The 22,074-nt window shown below is 41.4% G+C and overlaps 1 protein-coding gene across 1 annotated transcript in view; it reads left to right on the forward strand.

Moving 5' to 3' along the window:
- The window catches only part of ANKFN1 (ankyrin repeat and fibronectin type III domain containing 1), a 340,893-nt gene that overhangs the window by 201,315 nt on the left and 117,504 nt on the right, over positions 1 to 22,074 (forward strand). The window contains exons 8-10 of the mRNA XM_040330698.1: positions 11,347 to 11,446; positions 16,312 to 16,444; positions 19,897 to 20,013. Coding sequence (XP_040186632.1) covers positions 11,347 to 11,446; positions 16,312 to 16,444; positions 19,897 to 20,013 — 350 coding nt within the window. The remainder of the gene's footprint in view (positions 1 to 11,346; positions 11,447 to 16,311; positions 16,445 to 19,896; positions 20,014 to 22,074) is intronic.

Raw genomic sequence — 22,074 nt, forward strand, 5'->3', positions numbered from 1 at the left:
ACGTGAAAGAAGTTTGTTCTTTGCAAATTTATTTAAAAAAAAAAATGAAAAAAAATACATAAGTATTTACAGTCTTTGCTCAATTCTTTGTTTATGCACCTTTGGCAGCTTTTGAGTATGATGCTACAAGCTTGGCACACCTAGTTTTGGTCAGTTTCTCCCAATTTTACTTTACAGGACCTCTCAAGCTCTATCAGGTTGAATGGGGAGTGTTGGTCAGATGTCTCCAGAGATGTTCGATCGGGTTCAAGTTTGGGCTCTGGCTGGGCCACTCAAGGACATTCGCAGAGTTGTCCGGTAGCCACTCCTTTGTTATTTTGGATGATGAACCTTTGCCCCAGTCTGAGGTCCAGAGCAATCTGGAGCAGGTTTTCCTCAAGAATGTCTCTGTACATTGAATAAATGGTGGTATTTGCGCTGCAAAGAAAAGGGGAGAGAGTGATGAAAAGCAAACAATATTGTATGTTTATAAACAAGTAGTGTCCATCTATAACAATAAATGCAACATGATGAATACTACGTGAAAGGAACATGACCGGTTAGATGATCCAGTAGAAAAAACTGACTTTTCTAATGGATCATCCAATTGGTCACTTTCCTTTCCACGTAGTATTTATCACGTTGCGTTTATTGTTAGACGGACACTACTTGTTTATACTTTCCATTGTTTGCTTTCCATCACTCTCGTCCCTTTTCTTTTCAGCGCAAATACCACCATTTATTAATTTACCCCCTTTTTTCTGTTTAGGTTCAGATTTTCAGGTGTTTGCAGCAGTGCCCCCTAGGTTTTAGTTTACTCTCAGACAGCACAGGAGTTATTCACTCACACTGTCTCTGTACATTGCTGCAGTCATCTTTCCTTCGATCCTGACTAGTCTCCCATTTCTGGCCACTGAAAAACATCCCCACAGCATTCACTGGTAGGGATGGCATTGTCCAGGTGATGAGTGATGCCTGGTTTCCTCCAGACATTGACGCTTGCCATTCAGGACAAAGAGTTTAATCTTTGTTTCATTAGACCAGAGAATTTTGTTTCTCATGCCTAAGAGTCTTTCAGGTGCCTTTTTAGATGGGCTGTCATGTGCCTTTTACTGAGGAGTGGCTTTTGTCTGGGACTCTACCATACAGGCCTGATTGGTGGAGTGCTGCAGAGATGGTTGTTCTTTTGGAAGGTTCTCTTCTCTCCACAGTCAAACGCTGGAGTTCTGTCAGAGTGACCATCTGGTTCTTGGTCACCTCCCTGACTAAGGTCTTTCTCCCCCGATCCCTCAGTTTGGTCGGGCGGCCCACTCTAGGATGAGACCTGATGGTTCCAAACTTCTTTCATTTACAGATGAAGGAGGCCACTGTGTTATTTGGGACCTTCAATGGTGCAGACATTTTTCTGTGCCTCAATACAATTCTGTCTCGGAGGTCTACAGATAATTCCTTGGTCTTCATGGCTTGGTTTGTGCCCGTACATGCACCGTTAACTGTGGGACCTTATAGAGACAGGCGTGTGCCTATCCAAATCATGTCCAATCAACTGAATTTACCCCAGGTGGACTCCAAGTTGTAGAAACATCTCAAGGATGATTAGTGGAAACAGGATGAACCTGAGCTCAATTTTGAGTGTCATGGCAAAGGCTGTTAATACTTATGTATTGGGGATTTTTTATTTTTAATAAATTTGCAGATTTCAAAAACTTCTTTCACGTTGTCACTGCAGGGTAATGTTTGCAGAATTTTGAGGAAAATAATGAATTTAATCTCATTTTCGAATAAGGCTGTAACATAACAAATTGTGAAAAAAGTGAGGCATTGTGAATATTTTCCGAATGCACTGTGCATATCAGACCTACTATCCAACAAAATTATCATGCTTCAAAACATTAGAAAACATTTGACATATTTTGTGTAATGAAATCAAAGGTGCAAGGATTCTGACAGTTTGGAAAATTCTGATTTCAAATTAGTCCTGTTCTGCAAGGAGCAATCATTCATTTCTGAAACAATCAGTTTTTTTTTTTACTTTGTATTAAATGTTTGACATTTTAAAAATTTACGCAAGTGAACTCACCATTTTGTTGCATTAAATATTCATTTCAGACATCGAATTAGTTACAACGGGCCAGATCCACAAAAGGGATACGCCGGCGTATCTACTGATACTGGGGAGGGTAGTGCTGCGCTAATCAGTGGTGAATGGATAAGTGAATAAACAGGTGGGGGAGGGGAATGAAAGTAGGTGTAATTGAAATGAGGAGCAATATAGCCCAAATGGCATCAGCATAAAAATAAATATAAATGATCAGTGAACAATAACAGTAATGGTGCAAATCATATAACTACACAGGTTCCTCTTAATGTGATGAAATACACTATAAGTAATGGTGCAAAGAAATTCCAGGTAACTGTGCTAAGTGACACTCCTATACTGGTGATAAACAGTCCATCAACAGAGTTTGAAAAATATTAGCAAAAAATATAAGTAAAATTTCAAAAGTCCAAGAAAGCAAAAGTGCAAGTGTAGGTCCGCAATATGGAGTGAGAGGAAAATGGGTATCCAGTGATCCTTTTAGGGTAAGTAAGGATGTCCCCTTACCTTACTGCTGTAAGGTAACAGCATATAGATCCAACCACATTAGATGGTTCACTCGATGGGCTCTGATCCAACAACGGCAGGTCCTCTTTGGAGTTCTCGTCCCAGATTGGTCAGTTTCTCGCCCCAAAGAAATAAAGCATCGATGGTGTGATACCGTTTTAAAAATTTTAATTCTCAAAGAAAATAGACAGGGATACTCACATAATCCAAAATACAATTGAGCATGTAAAAAAAGAGGGGCAATCTGTCGCCAACGTCACCTCCGATACCTCTCAGTGGACTCATGCGCATTCGTCACTATCATGTGACTTCCTCAGGAGTGAGTCACATGATAGTGACGAATGCGCATGAGTCCACTGAGAGGTATCGGAGGTGACGTTGGCGACAGATTGCCCCTCTTTTTTTACATGCTCAATTGTATTTTGGATTATGTGAGTATCCCTGTCTATTTTCTTTGAGAATTAAAATTTTTAAAACGGTATCACACCATCGATGCTTTATTTCTTTGGGGCGAGAAACTGACCAATCTGGGACGAGAACTCCAAAGAGGACCTGCCGTTGTTGGATCAGAGCCCATCGAGTGAACCATCTAATGTGGTTGGATCTATATGCTGTTACCTTACAGCAGTAAGGTAAGGGGACATCCTTACTTACCCTAAAAGGATCACTGGATACCCATTTTCCTCTCACTCCATATTGCGGACCTACACTTGCACTTTTGCTTTCTTGGACTTTTGAAATTTTACTTATATTTTTTGCTAATATTTTTCAAACTCTGTTGATGGACTGTTTATCACCAGTATAGGAGTGTCACTTAGCACAGTTACCTGGAATTTCTTTGCACCATTACTTATAGTGTATTTCATCACATTAAGAGGAACCTGTGTAGTTATATGATTTGCACCATTACTGTTATTGTTCACTGATCATTTATATTTATTTTTATGCTGATGCCATTTGGGCTATATTGCTCCTCATTTCAATTACACCTACTTTCATTCCCCTCCCCCACCTGTTTATTCACTTATCCATTCACCACTGATTAGCGCAGCACTACCCTCCCCATTTTCAATTGCTTATGGTTTGATACACCTTCCAGTGCCGCAGCTGTACCTCCACTTCTCATCACTTTCATTTCCCCTCCCCCTTTCTTCCCCTCTCTGTTTCCCCTCCTTTGATAAGCGCGGTAATATCCATTTTTTCAGTATCTACTGATACGCCGTCGTATCCCTGTTTCTATCTATGCGGCTGATTCATAGAACCAGTTACGCATAGATATTCCTAAGATCCGGCAGGTGTAATAGTTTTACACTGTCGGATCTTAGGATGCAGTACCGCGGCCGCCGCTGGGGGCATTTCTCGTCGAAATTCCGCGTCGGGTATGCAAATTAGCACTTACGGAGATCCACGAAGCTTTTTTCCTTTGTTTTTTTTCCGTAAGTGTTAGTTTGCCGTCGCAAAATTAGGGCTGCTTTTACAAAGTGTAAACTTAGTACACCGTGTAAAAGTATACCCTTCTATCCCGTGTCGCTGTCATTTTTTTTTTAAATGTTTTTTTTTTTCCCGCCGCAACTTTTTTTTTCTTTTACACCCGTCGCGATTCTCAAAACTCGGCGCAACATAAATCCGCGCAAAGCACGTCAGGAAAATAGCGTCGGGAGCATGCGCAGTACGTCCGGCGCTGGAGCGCGGCTAATTTAAATGGGACTCGCCACATTAGATTGGGCACGCCTTGCGCCGGATAGATTTAAGTTACACCGCTGCAAATTTCTAGGTAAGTGCTTTGTGGATGGGGCACTTAGGTAGAAATTTTGCGGCGGTGTAACTTAAATAGGAACATTTAAGTTAAGCCCGCTGGCTGTGGATCTGGCCCAATGATCCTATCAAGCAGTCATATAAAATTGTGTAGTGACAGCAGGAGTGTGTTGATCAGGTGATCTAAGGTTCAGGGTGGATAATGTCTCAGGCCTTGCTGACCTCAACGATAGGGGTAGCTACTGACCATACTGTATGCCAAACTGTAATAATAATATTGCCGATTTATCTTTATGCTTTCTTTTATTACCATCCACACTGTGTGACAATATACCAAGACATGTCTTTACTAGCTTGATTGTTTGTTTCTTGATATAGTACCACTACTGGGTAACAGGTATTGCAGTCTGTGATTTTCTGTAATATTGCATGCTTTGTGTATCTAACCTAGTGTGTCAGAGGAGCTGAATTTCTTTAGGAGATTGAGGCAAGGAACAGAGAACTCGTTCTAGTCAGCGGCTCCTATAGGGCTAGCACTACATATGTCTTTTTCATATGCCTGGTATTCAGTTTTAAGAAATTAAGTCTCCCATTGAAACACTATTTTTATTAAGTGGAGTCGAAAAGGGTTGTTATTCCTTTTTTTTTTTTTGTTTCTTTTTATTCTGCTGCTTCATTTACCCCTCATCTCTTGTTTTGGTGTTGCAGGGATAAAAAAGAAGGGGAAACCTCCAGAACACAGTCCCAGGCAAAAAAAAAAAAAACAGGACGAAGTTCTATCTATTTCACAGGCTGTCTAAAACCAAAAAGGTTTTGGCTGGGGTTGTGCTTTTGATTTGTGGGTAGATACTGGCTAATGAAATCAGCCACTAGCAAGTGTCTGAATCTGCATTTCCTGTAGTAACAAGAGTTGTCCATTCAGAAACTACAAATAAAAAAGATCCTTTATCACAGTGTACAGAATTAAGCAAGCTGGCCCAGAAAGCGAACATGCATTATATCACTGTATTGGCTTACGGGGGAGTGTGAATCATGTCATTGTGTTGGCCTTTGCCTTCCAAGAATGAAGTCATGACATTGGCTGTTGGGTTAAAACCATAATAATGTTGGCGTGTTGTGATGAAATTATGTTGGCATCAAATTGGCGTGAAGACCATTCTCCGTAAGTGTGATGGCATAATACTGGCGTTTGGGACTGGACACCTGGTATCTTAATATTGGCAAGGAATACAATAGAAAGTTGAGCCAATGACAGTCGTCCATCTCAAAATTAAAAAATAGGTTCCAGTGTTTATGTCAAATGTGCAAAAAATATATATTTAAACAGCAAGGCCCAGATTCACGTAGGAGGGCGTATCTTTGTGCGGCCGTAGCGTATCCTAGATACGCTACGCCGCCGTAACTTAGAGAGGCGAGTACCGTATTCACAAAGAACTTGCGCCCTAAGTTACGGCGGCGTAGCGTAAATGGGCCGGAGTAAGCCCGCCTATTTCAAACTAGGCTGGTAGGGGGCATGTTGTATGGTAATGAATCGTGACCCCACGTAAATGACACACCTAACGAACGGCGCATGCTCAGTATCACGTCGAATTTTCTCCCTAACTTACGCCGGCTCAATGTTTAGTCGACGTGAACATAACCTACTCCCATCCCCATTCACGGACGACTTGCGCAAACAACGTAAAATACGCCACTGTTCCGATGTTTCCGACGTCCATACCTAACATGACTTACCCCTGCTTTATGAGGGGTAAAGTTACGCCTTACGGAAACCGCGTATTTTAATACGCTGGGCGCAAGTACGTTTGTGAATCTGCGTATCTAGCTCATTTGCATATTCAACACAGAAATCAACGGAAGCGCCACCTAGTGGCCAGCGTAAATATGCACCTAAGATACGACGGCGTAAGAGACTTACGTCAGTCGTATCTTATATAAATTCTGGCGTATCTGATTCTTTGAATCAGGCAACGAAATACGACGCCTCACATTCAGACTTACGACGGCGTATCTGGAGATACGCCGTCGTAAGTCCTTTGTGAATCTGGGCCCAGGTGTTATTATTTACAGACACAGATTCTAAATAATATTGGACAACAATTGTATATAACAAATTTTACATTACAATACAATGCTTTTCCATGCATACCCGTTGAGTTATTTTGTCCAACTGCCACTGATTCCTCACACATTCTGTCAGCCTTCTGCATAGTTCACTGGTCAGCAAACATTGCCAGAGAATACACAATAAAAGTCAACCAATCCAGGCAGAGATGGAATCATTGCAACAGAGCTGAAGTCAGAAACTCAACTCTGGTTACCTTAAAGTGGAACTTTTAATCTCTCAGTCAACAATAACAAACTTTAATACTTATGCTGCTAGCATTTGTAAGTAGATATGAAGGTATATTATAATTACCAAAACCATAAATATACCAAGTGAGGTGAACAGCCTCAGCTTTATTCTTAAGGGAGTGGAATTGGCACACATGACTTTGAAGGATTTTGATGAATCAACAAGATTTTGTTTCACAATTTTTTCTTCACTTTAAGTTGGACTGTGTTACCATATTGATTTGCATATGTTGGAGCATATATTTCACGGGGTGTCAAACGCAATTTTATCGTGGTCCGCATCAGCATTATGATTGTCCTTAAAAGGGCCGGGTGTATCTGTAAGATTAGATGTCCAGCGCATCCCCTCCCCTTACATTAGAGGTCAAGGGCCCCCCACCATCAGAAGTTGAGTCCCCCACTCTCCCTTACATCACAGTCCACCCCCCTTTCCTTATGCTGCTGCTGGGATGAAGCTGGATGCATTGCTTTTAAGCAGAAAGTAGAGGTCTGAAGGAGGACCAGAGGAGGGCTGGAGCTCTCCTGCAGATGCAGGAGAGGTGCGAGGGCCACATGAAATGGTGGCCCGGAGGGCCGGATCCTGCCCACTGGCTTTTGTTTGACACCTGTGATATACATAGTTTTCGGATATGCCATATGGACACTTTTCATTATGTATGGGTGTTTTATGTTGATCATTTCACAATGCTAATATTTAGGGGATTTGTTTGTTCATTTAGTGCGCTACTGTGAAATTATTTGTCTCTTTTTTTTATATTGACATTTGTTTCACCTCTTTTGCATGTTTATTGAATATTAAGTGGCAGCACAAACAGGTGTTTTTCATTAGCGCAGTGCGCACACATAGAAGTTTCACTTTAATTTGAGTTCTGTGTTATCCACTGAAGCTAGGTTCAGAAATGCTCCTCAGAAGTAGGCCTGTTGGGCAGTTGTTTTATTATCAGTCATATTCAAATGTCTAAGGCATGTTTGAACGTGATTGGTGATGGCATGGAACTTGGTGCTGGCACTTTGGCACATGAGGCTTTCTGTTTGTAATAGACATCAATGAGCCTGCAATGAGTGTGATTTGGAATCCATCTCCTGCATTACAAACAAGTAACAGAAGTTCTCTCCAGAATGGGAAGAAAATGACTTTTGTGCACTGCTGCACTACAGCATTGCCTGGGTAAAAACCTAAAGTACATTCAAAATGTTTTATTTGTATTGCCGTTATGAATATTCTTCACGATACATGGTACTTTTATGTTCATGTTTAAATTACCCTGTTAGGTTGAAAAAAATGGGCACAAGACTGTCCTCCGAAATTTTAAAGTAAGTCTCTCTGCTGAACGCTGTTTTAATGAAGAGTAATGTTTCTTTGAAGTCTGCTGACAAACCCACACATCCAGGAGCTTCGATCTCCTATTCCCCCTGCTGAAAACTGTGGTTTCTCCTACCGATTCCTATGTCACTACAAGGCTAGATGTTGGCAAGAGAAACAAATGAGCACAGTGGGGAACACAGAAGATCTACATTCCCCAAAGGATAGACTTCTTGGCAGACTTTCAGTGGAGGGTTTCTCTTCAATCTGTAGGGCAGCACATTAGATTATTTACTCTCTTTCTTTGTAATAACAGCTTTGCAGCTCTTTTATGTACCTATGTTAATGTTACTAACTAATAACATTGTCACATTCTCACTGATCTTCTCCGATCTATCCAGATACAATGCAAATCTGCTCGGCAGAGTCTGTTACGGAGTCCACTTAAACTCTGACATGATATTGAAGAAATTCAATAGTCACAACATACACTTTCATTTTATAACATCAGCATTGTAATAACAATACAAACAATAATGATTTTCGACAATCCAATAGAAGCTTACTTGAAAAATGTACTTTTATGTTGCTAATGCTGCCTGTCCACTTGCCATCTCTTTCATTAATTTCCTGGATGCTTTGAAGCTTCTTCTCTGCTGTTTACTTTTGATTTCTAGACAGTACATATCCCATGGTACCTTGCTACCTGCAAGCAGTGATTCCTGTACTGACTCTGCCTCCTGAATCTCCTCCTTTCAGCACCTCTGTAGTTCAAAAGGCATGCTCAATGAAATGTGTGACACAGCAGGGCCTACCGACACGGCATAGTGACTACGTGTCACAGAATTTAAGAAAGTAAATGTGTGAGAATCTTCACAAAGTATGTTTACAAATTTAAAGTAGGACTATAGGCAAAACTTTTTTCATTTTGGATAGAGCAAGGGCAGGTTATAACCCTTGTCAGATTATTTTCCTTTTACTTCCTGTCCCATAGCCAAACAGGAAGTCAGAGGAAAGTGTTGCAAGCTAAGGGAATTCCTTGGGGACAGCCTTAGTGTGAGAGCCCAAGTGCTTTCACACTGGAACGGTGCGCTTGCAGGACGTTAGAAAAAGTTCTGCAAGCAGCATCTTGGGAGCGGTGCAGGAGCGGTGTACACACCGCTCCTCCACGGCCCTTGCCTATTAAAATGAATAGGCACTGCTGCTGAAACGCCTGCAAAGTGCTTCGGCAGTGGCACTTTTTGGGTACATTTAACCCTTTCTGCGGCCTCTAGCGGGTGTAAAAAGCGCCCCGATAATGGCCGATAAGTGCCTTTAAAACGTTGGTAAAGAGCTGCTAAAACTAGCACCACTTTACTGCTAAGGCCCCATGCACACAAGAAGCAAATGCAAACACATGTAAACTCGAGTTTTCAAAGGCAAAAAACGGTGTTTAAAACGCCCCTTTTTTGCCGCGAATTTCTCGGCGTTTAGCGGCGTTTTACCGCGTTTGCGGCTATCAGCGTTCATAACAAAGACATTGTAGACCCTCCCAAAGCTTTGAAATGCAAAAACTTTTGCGTCTGAACCCAAAATTTTGCGTCTGAAAAAACGAGCCTAAACCTAACTGCTTTAAAACGCAAAAAAACTTGAATGTGTGCATGGACACATAGGATAACATTAAATGTCCAATGCCTCTGAACTCGAGTTTACCAGCATCTCGTGTGCATGGGGCCTAACGCGGCCATGCTGTGAGTGGGAAAGGGGTTCTACTTTTCTGGGGACAACCCAAAATTTGGGATTTTCTTTTACTTTCACTTTCAATGATAATGGTAAACAGGACAAATGGAGAGGGTAATTCACCCTAACAGGGCCACACTATGAAAGCGGACAGGTGCGCTAATCCCTCTCCAGTCTATCCAAAAACAAAAAAAACTTTTTGCCTTTAGTAAAGAGTAGGCTAGAAAAAATGTATGTAAATTAATACACAAATTTACATTTTGCTTTATGTGATAATAATCATTAGGTGATCTGGACTCTTACCATTTGGTCTGACAATCCTGTTTGGCTGTGCTTTGAGTCACGCTCTGGATGCCCATTGAAGATCGTTCTATCCAAGCGGGCCTGGTACAGATTTCTTTTTTTTTTGTTTCATCAGACAGCTTAAAATGGTGTTTTAAAGAAACCCATGGTCATTTGTTATAATCTGAATATCCAAGCTTAAAACATTATAATTGTGCAGCCTTGCCTCTCAGGGCAAGGTGTGTGTGTGCTGCTATTCACTCATGTTCTTTCCCTGTCGGTATAGAAATATTTTCTCAGTGTCAGTCTGTAAGGACCCTGTGACAGCTGACCTCTTTTATTTTTTTTAAGTCAGGGTTGTCCATCAATATTTGCATTCAGATCTTTAGTCATGCAATTTGAAAATTAGAAAAAATATATAATTACTTGCATCTCTTGCTTTGAAAACTGATTCACTTGTTACTAGTCATCTGCATGAGATCAAGGCAACTGAATGGATGAGAACTGCCATATCTTTGAGGGTCCTTTCAGTTCTAGAGTACACATCAAATAAGTAAAGCAAAATTAAGGAGCACATCATTTATATGTTGAATAGCGCAGATAGTAAAATATAAGAACTGATATTCAATTTTTTCAATAAGCCCATGCATGACTGGCGTGCTGCAAGGTGGCAGTATACAGCTTTTTCATAGACGCTTCCACTGCACATGTGCAGCATTAATCAACCAAATCTTGAAGAACATAATGGGCAGGGGTCTGACTGTGCTTGAGTAGTTTGCTGATGGGCACTCTGTCCTTCTGTGGTCAACCTTAATCATTAGCTATTTCCAATATTATATCCACTTCACTTCTTGTATATAGGAACAGCTCAACCTTATATCCCTTAAATAGCAATTGACACATTACAAACCCCTCATTATATTGAGTTAAGTGAAGCAAATTGTTGAAAAGAGAGAACAACACAATGAAGGAATTAGTCATGTAGTCTACTCGGTGCTAATCTGGGCTTTAACCTTTCTCAGGATCCTGGATGGAGAGGTCAGCAATTGTTAAAAGGAGTCCTGTAGATTTGATTGCTGGCTGCTACCTGGTGTGTTGCTCTGAATAACTCGATAATGGAGCTGATGTCTCGTTAGAAAATATTTTTTTTTTTTTTGTCCTACTATTGTGAAAACTTCTAAGAAGGCAATACCAAACTGTGTTTCTGGACTGCTGAGGATTTTTTTTTACAGGCCGATTACACAACATCCGTGTTTTATGGTGCTGTTTTATTAAAGAAATATCATAAAACTCAATGTTTTGCAGACACTTAAAAATGTATATGATTCCCCCGTGTGCTTCATTTTAGAAAGTGCGAAATTACAAAACTCGAGTCGCAAGCAGTCCGTGTCCAGAAGTCTGAAGCATCTTTTCCACTCATCGAACAAATTTGTCAAGACATTAAAAAGGTGGGTCATGTCTGAACTGGCAAAATTAAATCTGGCTTGTTTCTGTAACATTGCTTTTATTTTTCTTTGCTTACTTGATGGAAATATGTTTTTTTTCACCCTCATAAATAGCCATGCACAGAGAAAATATTTGTGAGCACACTTGGCAGGGCCTTTTTTTTCCAAGTGTTTTAATGTACTTTTTGTATATAAAATAATATGATTATAGAGCCTGTATACAGTGAGGAAAAAAGTATTTGATCCCCTGCTGATTTTGTACATTTGCACACTGACAAAGAAATGATCAGTCTATAATTTTAATGGTAGGTTTATTTCACCAGTGAGAGACAGAATAACAAATATAAATAATATATATAAAAAAAATATATAGAGGAAAATGCATTTAAAAAAAGTTATATATTGATTTGCATTTTAATGAGTGAAATAAGTACCTGTTCCCTTATTAGTCTGCTAGATTTCTGGCTCCCAGGTGTCTTCTATACAGGTAACGAACTGAGATTAGCAGCACTCTTAAATCGAGTGCTCCTAATTTTAGCTTGTTAACTGTATAAAAGACACCTGTTCACAGAAGAAATCAATCAGATTCCAATCTCTCCACCATGACCAAGTCCACAGAGCTGTCCAAGGATGTCAGGGACAAGATTGTAGACCTACATAAGGCTGGAATGGGCTACAAGACCATCGCCTAGCAGCTTGATGAGAGGGTGACAGCAGCTGGTGCGATTATTTGCAAATGGAAGAAACACAAAATAACTGTCAGTCTCCCTCGGTCTGGGGCTCCATAGAAGATCTCACCTTGTGGAGTTTCAATGATCATGAGAACGGTGAGGAAGGAGCCCAGAACTACACGGGAGAATCTTGTAAATGATCTCAAGGCAGCTGGGACCACAGTTGCCAAGAAAACAATTGGTAACACACTAAGTCCTGAAATCCTGCAGAGCCCGCAAAGTCCCCCTGCTCAAGAAAGAACATGTACAGGCCCGTCTAAAGTTTGCTAATGAACATCTGAATTATTCAGGGGAGAACTGGGTTAAAGCGTTATGGTCGGATGAGACCAAAATCAAGCTCTTTGGCCTCAACTCTGTGTTTGGAGGAGGAGGAATGCTGCCTATGACTCCAAGAACACCATCCCCACCATCAAACACTGAGGTTAAAACATTATGCTTTGGGGGTGTTTTTCTGCTAAGGGGACGGAACAACTCCACCACATTAAAGGAACAATGTACAGGGCCATGTACCGTCAAATCTTGGATGAGAACCTCCTTCCCTCAGTCAGGGCATTGAAAATGGGTCGTGTATGGGTATTCCAGCATAACAATGACCCAAAACACATGGACAAGGAAACAAAAGGGTGGGTCAAGAAGAAGCACATTATGGTCCTGGAGTGACTCAGTCAGTCTCCAGACCTTAATTCCATAGAAAATGTGTAGCGAGCTAAAGGTTTGAGTTGTCAAGTCAGCCTCAAAACCTTAATAAGAGGATCTGCAAAAAGGAGTGGTAAAAAATCCCTCCTGAGATGTGTGCAAACCTGGTGGCCAACTACAAAAAATGTCTGACCTCTGTGATTGCCAACAAGGGTTTTGCCACCAAGTACGAAGTTATGTTTTGCGAAGGGATCAAATATTTCACTCATTAAAATGCAAATCAATTTATAACTTTTTTTGAAATGTGTTTTTTATGGATATTTTTGTTATTCTGTCTCTCTCACTGTTAAAATAAACCGACCATTAAAATTATAGACTGATCATTTCTTTGTCAGTGGGAAAATATACAAAATCAGCAGAGGTTCAATAGTTTTTTCCCTCACTGTACTTGTTCATTACATATGCAGGGTCTGCCTCTTTCGTAATAGTGTGGTCTGATGACTTTGCTTCACTGCTTCTTGTGTCTGTGTGGGTCATGTTGGCCTAATGGAAATCAGTGTATATGACTTAGTCACTAGGAAACTTTACACTTGAGCTCAGAAAAGTGATGTGTAGCTCACACATTGATGCCTAATAAGTTAAGACTTTAATGTTCCAGACTTTTTTTATGGTGCCCCAGGAAAGGTAAAATTAGTACAGAGCAACATGGACCTGCCTCCTGACTGCGTCACCACAAAATCAATGCACTTGCATATAATGATGCAAAGGGCTGCGCATTGTTAATCCAAAAAAAAAAAACATGAAAAAAATAAGTATAAAGAAAGCATAAAATACACATAGGGGAGAACCCAGAATTGGGCTTTAAACTTTTTATTTTATTTAAATTGCAGTTTAACACTGTAGATATATGTACTTATACCTTAGCTTGTTTTGCCCTGATAAAAACTGTGCTATAAAAAGATAGTGTAAAAGATTCTAGAGGAGCCCACCTTTCCCCTTTTTCCTTAAAGTGGAGGTTCACCCAAAAAAATCTATTTTTAACACTAGATTGGGCCTAATTACGGGAAGCAGAATCGGGTGTTTTGTTTAAAATCAATGCAGTACTTACCGTTTTACAGATAGATGTTCTCCGCCGCTTCCGGGTATGGGCTGCGGGGACTGGGCGTTCCTATTTGATTGACAGCCTTCCGACCGTCGCATACAGCGCGTCACCAGTTTCCGAAAGTAGCCGAACGTCGGTGCACAGGCGCGGTATAAAGCCGCACCGACGTTCGGCAACTGGTGACGCGCTGTATGCGACGGTCGGAAGCCTGTCAATCAAATAGGAACGCCCAGTCCCGAAGACCATACCCGGAAGCGGCGGAGAACATCTATCTGTAAAACGGTAAGTACTGCATTGATTTTAAACAAAACACCCGATTCTGCTTCCCATAATTAGGCCCAATCTAATGTTAAAAAAAATATTTTCAGGTGAACTTCCGCTTTAACCGAACATTCTTTATTTCTTAATTGAACATTGCAGGGCACAGGATGAATATTCATGTTCATAGGGTTGTGCTGTTCTCTTCAGACTGAAAACGGACAAACAAGAGCTGTAGGGACAGTCCAGTATATGCTCTACCCTGCAACCTGCTGTTGTGGCTGTGTCTATCTGCCAGATCTCTACAGTCTGGTCCAAGAACATGTCCCAGGATCCTGGTTCCTGCTCTAATGGACCCTTTTGTCCTTTAATACCTGGAGCTCTTGTTTGTGGCCCTGCTCTTTTAGGTTGGTGGGCTTGGTGCTATTATTTGCCAAAGTTCCAGAATGGGATGCTTTTTAGTACAGGTGCGGGGGACCTTTTGGTTTTAATGTTGGTCTGCAGAACTTCGGTGCACAAAACGCTTCTTGCGTGTGCCTTTTGATGGGTAACACCTCTTTGAGGAATCCCTGGGCAAAGGAGGTCACTGGAGTAAAAAGTAAATGTTGCCCTAGAAACAAAAGACTAAACCTTCTGGCAAACCCTCCTCTTATGAGCCTAAAGAGTTCCTTTCATTTCTCCCAGGCCTTCAAGTTCAAGACAAAGCCTGGAACCCAGTTCAGCTGCAATCCCCCAATCCTCCAGCTCCACAAGCAAGTCCTCCTCTCTGAGTGTGGGGGGGAAGGGGGACTTTTGCATGCCTTTGCAGTTTGCCAGTGTAACCCTTAATGCCTGAATACTTATCCTGTGTCCTGTAATGTTCTCTAAGAAAAGGTTTTTGCAAAGTAAGTCAAAAATCTTATTTTATCTCTTGTACTGGTCTACAGACCAAACTTAAGGGGAGGAAAGGGTGCAAGGATATTGGACCCAAATTCTCCATATAACTTGCTGTTACTCAAGTAAGTTGTCCTATCTGCTTGAGCAAAGTCACACACTATTGTTTTAATATAGTAGGTCTTCTATAGGATTAGGGTTGCACAAATTATTTTCAATCTAAGGCCCCATACACACCATAGAATCCATCCGCAGTTAAATCCCAGCAAATGGGTTTCAGCGGATAGATCCTATGGTGTGTACACGCCAGCGGATCTTTATCCGCGGATATATCTCCCCTGGGATGGATTTCCAGCAGATCGGATATTCGCTGACATGCAGAACAAATCCATCTGCTGGAATCCATCCCAACGGATGGATCCGCTGGTCTGTACAGACTCACCGAATCCATCCGTCCGAAGGGATCCCCCGCATGCGTCGCAATGATTCAACGCATGCGTGGAATTCCTTATATGACAGCGTCGCGCACGTCGCCGCGTCATAATCATGGCGCGACACGTCATCGCCAGAGGATTTCGGCGCGGATTTCAATGCGATGGTGAGTACACTCCATCGCATTAAAATCTGCTGAAATCCTCGAGAGGATTTATCCGCGGAAACGGTCCGCTGGACCGTATCCGCGGATAAATACTCCCGTGTGTATGGGGCCTCAGGCACTGAAAAAAATGTATCTCCTAGTGGCAAAGTTACTTTTGTGCTACTGCGGACGATTGTTGGGTGAGTCTTAGGACAGAAAAATAAAACCAAATCTTGGTGGCCTGTGGGAAAAATATGACCTTAATGTATTAGGCCATAGTTTTGTATCAAAATGAAAAATGTCACCTTAAAATGGCCAAACTTGTATTCATTCACTGTATTCACAAACTGTAAATAAATGGAGCTTATGTTGCCTTTTCCAACCTCAGTCATCCTCGGCTTCCTTGGAGAACAAGTCATTTAGCCAGGTTGGAATTTCCCAGGCAATCTCTTGTTTTTTGTTTTTTAAATGTATAATTACTTTTTGTAATATTGTTTGGTAACTGAAAAATGCACAAATGGTTACCATCTAGTGTTTATAGAATCAAATAGACTAGTCCATTCCTCTTCCTACGAATCAGAAGCACTGATTGCCAAAAACATAACAAAATAAAAAATTATATAAAAACATAATTATGCCATTTTAAAGTATTTTTGTCAATCGACTTCTTGTGACTATGTTTCTTTTGCAGGGGTTTGTACATAGCTGTGATATTTCACTACAAAGATAACATGTTAGTGACCAATGAAGATCACATTCCAATAGTGGAAATCGATGATTCTTGTACTAGTTCCATTATGCAAGATTTTGTCTGGTTTACCAAGGTAAACTTCTCTTCTTTTACTCTTTTCCTGTGCTAAATCCAAGTGTAATGTAATATGTAGTTTAACCCAGGAAACCTTCTCTAAACTATTGATTGTACTATTTATTATTACGGTAATCATCTTTGTATGAAACTGCTTCCACTTTCCTAGTTTGTAAAATAATTCAATATTGTACTAAAATTGCCCATATTATGATTTGGAAAGCCCAGACTAATAGATTCTACGATGTTAGCCTCAACACAACATGTGCAATAGTTCTAAATAATGTCTTTGTTATGATTAGGACTAAAATAATGTTTAAAATCTATATTTTTATGGTAAATATGAAATATATATAATGTATATTTAATACAGTGTATATACAGTATATTTTTATCGCTAGCAGGTGGAGCTGTACCTACATGTACTTACTTTTACCACCGGTGGTCAAAACGTTCCAATCCTCAACGCAATTCTTCTGTGTTCAGGAAAGGGAGGTTGAAGCTCCCCTAACCGCAGCAGCTCCTGAATTCTGGTAAAAGCCTACGTGTACATGGACACATAGGCTTTTATGAAGTTGAGTTTAGAAGCTTTGGCAAAAAAAATGCAAAAACTCAAGTTTAGAAGTTGCAGTGTACAGCCATGGCCAACAGTTTTGAGAATGACACAAATACTAATTTTCACAAAGTCTGCTGCCTCAGTTTTTGAGATGGGAAATTGCATATACTCCAGAATGTTATGAAGAGTGATCAGACGAATTGCAATTAATTGCAAAGTTCCTCTTTGCCATGAAAATTAACTTAATCCCATAAAAAAAATTTCCATTGCATTTGTGAAGAAGGCTTCAGGATGCCCAAGAAAGTCCAGCAAGCGCCAGGACCGTCTCCTAAAGAGGATTCAGCTGCGGGATCGGAGTGCCACCAGTGCAGAGTTTGCTCAGGAATGGCAGCAGGCAGGTGTGAGCGCATCTGCACGCACAGTGAGGCGAAGACTTTTGGAAGATGGCCTGGTGTCAAGAAGGGCAGCAAAGAAGCCACTTCTCTCCAAAAAAAACATCAGGGACAGATTGATCTTCTGCAGAAAATATGGTGAATGGACTGGGGCAAAGTCATATTCTCCGATGAAGCCTCTTTCCGATTGTTTGGGGCATCAGGAAAAAGGCTTGTCCGGAGAAGAAAAGGTGAGCGCTACCATCAGTCCTGTGTCATGCCAACAGTAAAGCATCCTGAGACCATTCATGTGTGGGGTTGCTTCTCATCCAAGGGAGTGGGCTCACTCACAATTTTGCCCAAAAACACAGCCATGAATAAAGAATGGTACCAAAACACCCTCCAACAGCAACTTCTTCCAACATTCCAACAATAGTTTGGTGAAGAACAATGCATTTTCAAGCACGATGGAGCACCGTGCCATAAGGCAAACGTGATAACTAAGTTGCTCGGGGACTTTTTGGGGTCCATGGCCTGGAAACTTCCCAGATCTTAATCCCATTGAGAATTTGTGGTCAATCCTCAAGAGGCGAGTGGACAAACAAAAACCCACTAATTCTGACAAACTCCAAGAAGTGATTATGAACGAATGGGTGGCTATCAGTCAGGAATTGGCCCAGAAGTTGATTGAGAGCATGCCCAGTCGAATTGCAGAGGTCATGTAATTGTCGATAAAAGCCTTTGAAACGTATGAAGTGCGTGTAATTATATTTCACTACATCACAGAAACAAAGATCTAAAAGCAGTTTAGCAGCAAACTTTGTGAAAACAAATATTTGTATCGGTCTCAAAACTTTTGGCCACAACTGTACATGGAACTTTAGACACCTTTTCACATGTGTATATCTGTCTTTTTCCAGCCTATTGAAAAAAAGCTTTTATTTACAGGCTTCCATTATAAATGGGCTTTTTCGTTTAATGACTTGATGGTCATGTGATGCTGAATTTGATATCAGCCATACCGTACATCTCCTCCCCAGTGCTGGCTCTCTGGTCATGAAGTCAGGAAGTAATATAAGAATATTGATATAGGCAGCTCAAGCAAAAACTGTGCATTGTGTGTTAAGAAATCTTTTGGTAATGCACTAGGCATTTGTGCCCTCCGGTTTGCTTTTCCTACAGTTGTCTGCTAGATTCCCCTTTCTGAGGAGTGCAGCACTGATAGAGCATTCCAGTTGAAAATGTACTATTGGCTTCCAGAGTCCACACATCATTGTGATTGTGTAGAAGTCCTCTGAGCACTGGGGGCATTTCCGTGTTGTTCTACATAGGCTCATCTTGGAGCTTGTTCCCTCAAGGTGACTCTCTTATTGTTAAAGTAAAACTTCACTCTCTCAATCAACGTTGGTAACTTAAATCCTCAAGCTACTAGCATTAGTATATAGGAAAGTATGAAATATTTTATGTTTCTTCAGTTACTTCCTGGTTTCTTGTCTAGACAAATGAATGTCATACATCCCAGGAGGGGAGGAGGGACTTTCTTAGCAAAACACACCCTCCTGCCTGCATGCCGGAGTAAGGGGCAGATACATTCCAGGAAGTAAATACCACATGAATCATCTTCCTTTACTCCAGGTGGCAGTGTGATTTATCAGCAAAATAAAGCATGGATGGGTGAGGGAGGTTGATTTGAATATTAAGGATGAATTAAACAGTATTTTTGCTTTGTGTTGCTCAGATACAGTGTAGTTCCACTTTAAAGCGTAACTCCACTTTTGTTGAGAAAAAAACATTCCCCTCTGGGTGATTTATGTACATTGCAAGTATTATAACAAACTTTGTTGCAGATTCCTACCTTTTGTTATTCTGAAGAAATCCATGTGTGTTTGGCTGTGCCTCTGTACACCTAATGGGAGTGGTTTCATAATTCTCTATCAGCTGTGCACTAATGAGGAAATCTGAGGGGCCTGCATCCCTTTTAGACGTGCTCCTATTGAAAGTATCTCTCCAAAAATGAAATTTTTGTTGCAGGGGATACCTGAAATCTGACTTGTATCTTAGGCAGGCTTCTGGGAAAATTGGTGAGCCAATCACACAAGCAAGAAATGTTTCTGGGAAGTGGTCAGTACGCACTCTGTGTACAGAACTCCATGTAGCCATATTGCAATGCATCCTCAGAAAATTACAGTGGCAGCAGATTGAAAAGGAAAGGTAACTTTTAACAACATTCAATTACTATATGATTAGTATCGCAATTATATGTGCTATATTTGCTGTTTTTTTCCCTTCAAAAGTGGAGTTACCCTTTAAATGACAAGAGTGGGATTTTACCCCAGGAGAGCAGAATTTAAGGTTCTCTAGAACAGGCGGCACTTCCAGAGAGGTGCATAGAAATCAGAGGGTTACAATAGGTAATCTCAGTAACCACAAAGCACCTGCACTTTGAAAGTATTGTTAGCCTAAGCAAACTGATGTACCTACTACTTTCTTTCATTGTTGCTTTGCCAGTTTCTATTTTTGAACTGTGGTATGTTTACCATGCAGCTGTCTCATATGTGGGATGACATCAGGTGGTTGCGGCAGAGTATGTCAATCTCCATGTCCTCATCTACGGCCCTACAAGCCCGACAGAAGATGTTGGCAGCAGCTGCTCAGCTTCAGGTTGGTATAATTAGATTGTAAACTTATTTCCTGGAAAGGCAACTTGAAATCTCATTCTTGTGTTCAAGTGCAAAGCAATTTTACTTCTGTGAATTTTCTAACCGTCATCCACTGTTGCTACTTGGGAATAGGGATGAGCTCCGGCGTGTTCGCACAGTCCACGTGCAGAGCCCGCCAGGAAGTCTGCACGCCGCTGCGCTAATCACAGGCAGGGAGACATTTCCTGACCTCTGCAGCCGAGCATCGGGACAATGTCTCCCTGCTTGTGAATAAACAGCGCCGTGCAGACTTCCTGGCGGGCTCTGCACGTGGAGTGTGTGAACATGCCAGAGCTTATCCCTACTTGGGAATATGTCCCATAAGTACTTTGGGTCAAATCGGTAGAAGGCCCTGTCAATGGGAAGGTGGTTTGTTGTAAATCCAATTGGCTACACTTCATGCTGCAAAAGTAGTCCAACTCTTTAAGAGGGTCAACAACAATTCAAACAACAGCACTCAGGACTAAATAAAAAAAAGTTTTTGCTAGATAATGCATAGATTGATTAAAATTTTACTACCAATGTGATTATTATAATGGAAATAATATGTTTTGTATGACAAGGTTTAAAAAGCTGACCTGATTGAGGAGATTGTAGCGCACCCCCTGACCTCCAGAGGTGTAGTGGCAACCCCCAGAGAAAGGGGGAGGGGCTGGCATTTCACCTCGGGGTACAGGTTGCTAGGCATTGTGGGTGGTGGAAAGTGTAGAAAAATGGATGCCAGTGTTGAACAAAAGTGAGTTGATTGCTCACAACAACAAACAATTCAGGGAGAGAGGGGTAGGACACAGGATATCTTAAGTCAAATAAAGCAGAAGACTCCTTATACAATAATAAAAAAGGTAGACAGTAGTACAGAAAAAAGACTTTGCGTTGTAACCTCAATCTGTACTTTGTAGCAGCTGTCCCCAATAGCAACTAAAAAAAAGTCACCTGAAAGTGAAGAAATTCTCTGGATGAGGCTGTCTGAACGGTTTAACAGGCTCTCCACAGTTCCTCGATCTGTGGCAAAGTAACTTCTGGTACGTCATCTCAGGTCTATATCCTTGTCTTCATGGGAGCACATGAATAGGCCTTAGGCCTACCCCGCACAGAAGTTCCTCACACACCCACATCAGACTAAGGTCTGGGTAAGAGGACACCCCGATCACGTCACTATTCTGTGGATATTTATACACTCTCAGCATGCACCAGTGGTCACGAAACTCCTTCTGGCTGGCTGAGGCTATCTTTAATGCAGCTCATCATACTAATGCCTGCCAAAGGTAACAGTGCCACCTACTGTCAAAAAACAGGAACTACAGCTACACCAGGCTTAGGAGAAAACCCAAATGATCACGAAGACTACAAATCAGCCAAGTTAACTACAACCCAGCACAGCTAAATTTACTAGTAGCCTTTTTGTCAGATTTTAAATGCTGTCCCCTCATAGTGGAGATTTTCTATTTGGTCTTTTTCTATCTAACATCCTTGACCTGTGAGGGGAAATCCACTTCATGGGGACACAAACAAAAATAATCTGCAGCCAGATGGTATAAATCGTTCCTCACTTGTCACAGTAAGACCCCTTTCACACCGGAGCCATTTTTCAGGTGCTAATTGGCTAAAAATAGCATCTGTAAAGTGCCTGCAAAACGCCTCCCCTGCATCCCCAGTGTGAGAGCCTGAGTGCTTTCACACTGGAGCAGTGCACTTGCAGGTCCGGTAAAAAAGTCCTGCAAACAGAATCTTTGGAGCTGTTTGAGGAGCGGTGTATACACCCCTCCTCCCTCCGCCTCTGCCCAATGGAATGCATGGGCACCGCTGCCGAAGCACCGCTTTTCGGACACATTTAACCCTTTCTTTGGCTGCTAGCAGGGGTTAAAAGCCGGAAAGTTGCTAACGCGGAGTGGTGTCAGTGTGGAAGGGGTCTAACGGAATTGAAGCTCCTGAAATCCCAGACATGGACACTTTTAGTGGAAGAGCAGCCAATACATATCACAAAGTTCAGTAAACCTATGCTAAATGTTCAACTACTTCCCAC

The sequence above is a fragment of the Rana temporaria genome, chromosome 12 (genome assembly GCF_905171775.1).
Source record: "Rana temporaria chromosome 12, aRanTem1.1, whole genome shotgun sequence".
Lineage (NCBI taxonomy): Eukaryota > Metazoa > Chordata > Amphibia > Anura > Ranidae > Rana > Rana temporaria.